The sequence below is a fragment of the Nicotiana tomentosiformis genome, chromosome 5 (assembly GCF_000390325.3).
Source record: "Nicotiana tomentosiformis chromosome 5, ASM39032v3, whole genome shotgun sequence".
Classification (NCBI taxonomy): Eukaryota; Viridiplantae; Streptophyta; class Magnoliopsida; order Solanales; family Solanaceae; genus Nicotiana; species Nicotiana tomentosiformis.
In genome coordinates, this window is record NC_090816.1 from 120173589 (window position 1) to 120177921 (window position 4333).

Genomic DNA, 4333 nt, shown 5'->3' on the forward strand with positions numbered 1-4333 from the left:
TGATAACATTAATTATTTCTTTGAGGTAGGATTAGTGTCACAAAATTTATCAAAGAGTGTAGAGAAAATTACTTGAGAATATTATACATTAATTTAATCCAATAATGGTTAAAAGTCATGAAGAAACAATGAATTTTCAAGAGTTAATTAACAAAACAATAAAAAAAATCACAACTTAAATGAGATAGAAAACTTGCCTATATGCGTACAGAAAAGAAAGTGTGTTACAAGAGGAGAAATAATTAATATGGAGGGCATTAGACTTGGACTTCTTCAAATGCTCTTTACTACTTAGAAAAGTAATTTAGTACTTTCAGTTTCAGCGTTCACTTAATCTTTACTCTCTCTTTTTTTCAGACCAGTTTATGAAGATTCAACAGCTCAACTGTCAGCTTTTATCCAACTTTATGAAAGAAAAAAAAAATTAACCAACTAAAAAACATATTTTAATTTACTAATTTTTCATTTAAAAATCTTTTCGTAAGAATATCGACTCAGATTATTAAATCTTGATAAATAGTAGATTGAATTGAATATTTAGTTTTTCTTCACTACGCATGAATTAAATTAATTAAAGAGTTATAATTATTTCACATTATTCAAATAATAAGTAAATAATTTATATAAATAAATATTAGACACATGATCGCTAAACATAAGAAAATAATAAGTTACCTCAATATGCTTTCTTGTGTCAGCTTCAAAGGTTCCAAAAGCTTCTAAGACCTAGATTTCGCAACCTATAATTGGATGAAAGCACAAGGATAAAACGATACCAAAAAATATAAAAAGAATCCGAGACTATAATTATGTCTTTTAAAAGGGTATTTTAATTGTAGACTTTATTTATGGTATAAAGTGATTCTTAAATTTTTTAGATTTACAAAGAATTATCATTTCTTTTTTCCGTGGATGATTTTTCACCTAATCGACTTTTTACTATTTGAAGAATAAAATTGTTATCGAATAAAAATATAATTACAATTAAATACTTAAAATTTGGTATGGGCTAGCTAATTATAACAACAACAACAACCCATTATAATCCCATTAGTGGGGCCTAGGGAGGGTAATTTGTATGCAAATCTTACCCCTACCCTGGGGTAGAGAGACTGTTTTTGATAGACTCTCGACTCCCTCCCTCCAAGAACTCTTCACCTTGCTCTTGGGGTGACTCGAACTCACAATCTCTTGGTTGGAATTGGAGGGTGCTCACCACTAGAGCAACTCACTCTTGTCGGCTCCCCTAATACTAATGAGCTAGCTAATTAGTATTATTTAAATACTAATCTCACTTGAAAAATGATACTTCCAAACTAAATACACACTTCCTGTTCTAACTTCATTTATTCTTTGAAATGCCTTTTAAGTTGAATTATTTGACTGGTGATTGAGTATTTCTGTGGAGCAGTTTCATTTTTTATTAGTAATATACGACCAACATTCATTATTTTCAAGAACTTATATTTTTATTTTATATATCAAAGATTAATTTTAAATAAATGTTTTTATTGAGTTTGGTACACGCGCAAAGCGCGTACACTAAGACTATTTATCTATATTATATTAAAAGCACGAAAGTCCTTAGCCAAATATCGTTCGCCTTTTTTACCCTTTAAAAATATATTTCACGCACAATAATCATTTTATTATTTTTTCTAATATAAGGAATAATCATTTAATTATTTTCTTTATATTTAGGAATTCAAAATCTAACTAAATTTTTTGTATTGAATTCTCCATTGTTTAAAGTAGGTAAGACAATATATTTGTAAAATAAAAGTAACACCCCAAAAAAATGAAGTAGGAAAGTTTCGTCCACTTGAACTCTTTTTAGATTTAGGAGTCATTATTCTTTGTATAGAATTATAACCAATTACTTATTAAAAATTTTAGTAAAATAAAAGTTAACTAAAAGAAAATAGAAAACTACAAATGAAGTCTCGTGCACATGGAACTCCCTTTTGGATTTAGGAATTCTAATATTATAAAATAGTACTCTTTTAGCGTGAATATTTCAAAAGGTATTCACAATCCACCTTACAACAAGTAACTTTAAAAAATAATTATAGGGAAAGAAGAGATCGGCACGGGGACGACCGAGGATCAGGTGGAGAGCCTTGACTAAGGATAAACCTCAGGAATTGTAGAGGAGGCTATCGGCAGTAGGATCCTGGAGGAGTAGCGGGGACGCGAGTGCTATGTGGGCGACGACGGCACACTATATTAGGGAGGTGGCAAAAGAGGTGTTAGGGGTCTCGAAAGGATACACTGACATGCACAAAGGCGACTGGTGGTGGAGTGAAGTGGTCCAAGGCAAAGTAGAAGAGAAGAAGGCGGCGTACCTAAGGTTAATAGGGAGCACAGACGGGGAGGAGAGGAGAATGAACTTAGAGAGGTATAAGGTAGCTAGGAGGGAGACGAAGTTGGCGGTCACAAAGGCTAAGAATGTTGCGTTTGCTCATCTGTACAAGGAACTGGCGGACAAAGGCGGGGATAAAAAGCTCTTCCGATTGGCCAAGGCAAGAGAGAGGAAGGCTCGGGATCTGGACCAAGTGAGGTGCATCAGAGATGAGCACAACAGAGTATTGACGGGAGAGGCACAAATTAAGAGGAGATGACAAACTTACTTTCATAGATTTATGAATGAAGATGGAGACATGGATATAGTGCTAGGTGTTTTGGGGCATCCCGTGAGTCACCGAAACTTTGGGTATTGTAGACGCATTAGGGTTGATGAGGTCGAGGGAGCTATGTGTATGATGAGTAGGGGTAGAGCGACCAGACCAGATAAAATTTCGGTTGAATTTTGGAGGAGTGTGGGCAAAGCAGGTTTGGAGTGGCTGACTAGGATGTTCAATATTATTCTCAGGACGAAGAGGATGTCGGATGAGTGGAGGTGGAGCACGATGGTACCGTTGTACAAGAACAAAGGTGATATCCAGAATTGTAACAACTATAAGGATATCAAGTTACTAAGTCATACCATGAAAGTTTGGGAGAGGGTGGTGGAAAAGAGGGTGAGGAGAATTGTGTCTGTATCTGATAACCAATTCGGGTTCATGCCGGGTCGTTCAACTACGGAGGCTATCCACTTTATTAGAAGGTTGGTGGAACATTACAGGGATAGGAAGAAGGATCTGCACATGGTTTTTATTGACCTGGAGAAAGCGTATGACAAGGTACCTAGAGAGGTTCTTTAGAGATGCCTCGAGGCGAAAGGCATGCTGGTTGCTTACATTAGGGCTATTAAAGACATATATGAAGGAGCTAAGACCCGGGTTAGGATGGTGGGAGGCAACTCCGAGCATTTTTCGGTTGTTATGAGACTGCACCAAGTATCTGCGCTTAGCCCATTTTTATATGTCGTGGTAATGGACGCACTGACGCACCATATTCAAGGGGATGTGCCATGGTGTATGTTATTTGCTGCCGACATAGTTCTGATTGATGAGACGCGAGGCGGCGTTACTGAGAAGCTGGAGGTTTGGAGACACGCCCTTAAGTCTAAAGGCTTCAAGTTTAGCAGAACTAAGACAGAATACCTAGAGTGCAAGTTCAGGGCCGAGTCGAGGGAAGTGGGTGTGGATGTGATGCTTGAATCACAGGTCATCCCCAAGAGAAGCAGTTTCAAATACCTTGGGTCGGTTATACAAGGGGATGGGGAGATCGACGAAGATGTTGTACACCGTATAGGGGTGGGGTAGATGAAGTGGAGGTTATCCTCTGGAGTCCTATTTGACAAGAAGGTATAACTGAGACTCAAAGGTAAATTCTATAGAGCGGTGGTTAGACCAGCCATGTTGTATAAGGCAGAGTGTTGGCCGGTTAAGAACTTGCATATCTAGAGAATGAAAGTAGCAGAAATGATGATGTTGAGATAAATGTGCGGACACTATGATGGATAAGATTAGAAATGAAGATATTCGAGAGAAGGTGGGCGTGGCCTCAATAGATGACAAGATGCGGAAAACTAGGCTTAGATGGTTCGGACATGTGCGGAAGAGAAGTCCAAATGCCCCAGTAAGGAGATGTAAGCGGTATAGTTCAAAAAGTATAAGATGTAGAAGGTGCCTAAGAAGTATTGGGGAGAGGTGATCAAGCAAGACATGGCGAGACTTCAAATTTCTGAGGACATAACCCTTGATAGGAAAGTGTGGAGGTCTACCATTAGGGTTAATATTATGTCTTCAAAAATCTGAAACATCGCAATGCCCACTAAACTTGTTATGCTATTTTAGATTTGGCTAGGAAATGTCAAGGGCCTTTGGACCATGAACCGCTCAATATGTTATGCTATTTTAGATCAATATCACTACATGAAATATACAAG

At 37.2% G+C, this 4333-nt stretch overlaps 2 protein-coding genes across 2 annotated transcripts; both read left to right on the forward strand.

Annotated features, from left to right (window-relative positions):
- Nucleotides 1-2201: 2201 nt before the first annotated feature.
- LOC138893069 (uncharacterized) lies at nt 2202-2621 on the forward strand. Its single transcript, XM_070176839.1, has one exon. The coding sequence runs from the start codon at nt 2202-2204 to the stop codon at nt 2619-2621; it is 420 nt and encodes a 139-aa protein (XP_070032940.1).
- Nucleotides 2622-3374: 753 nt separating this feature from the next.
- LOC138893070 (uncharacterized) lies at nt 3375-3707 on the forward strand. Its single transcript, XM_070176840.1, has one exon. The coding sequence runs from the start codon at nt 3375-3377 to the stop codon at nt 3705-3707; it is 333 nt and encodes a 110-aa protein (XP_070032941.1).
- The last annotated feature ends 626 nt before the right edge of the window (nt 3708-4333 follow it).

Bases quoted from the DNA above. Each gene is read 5' to 3' on its own strand.
- LOC138893070 (XM_070176840.1), top strand. From the start codon at position 3,375: ATGGACGCACTGACGCACCATATTCAAGGGGATGTGCCATGGTGTATG.
- LOC138893069 (XM_070176839.1), top strand. From the start codon at position 2,202: ATGTGGGCGACGACGGCACACTATATTAGGGAGGTGGCAAAAGAGGTG.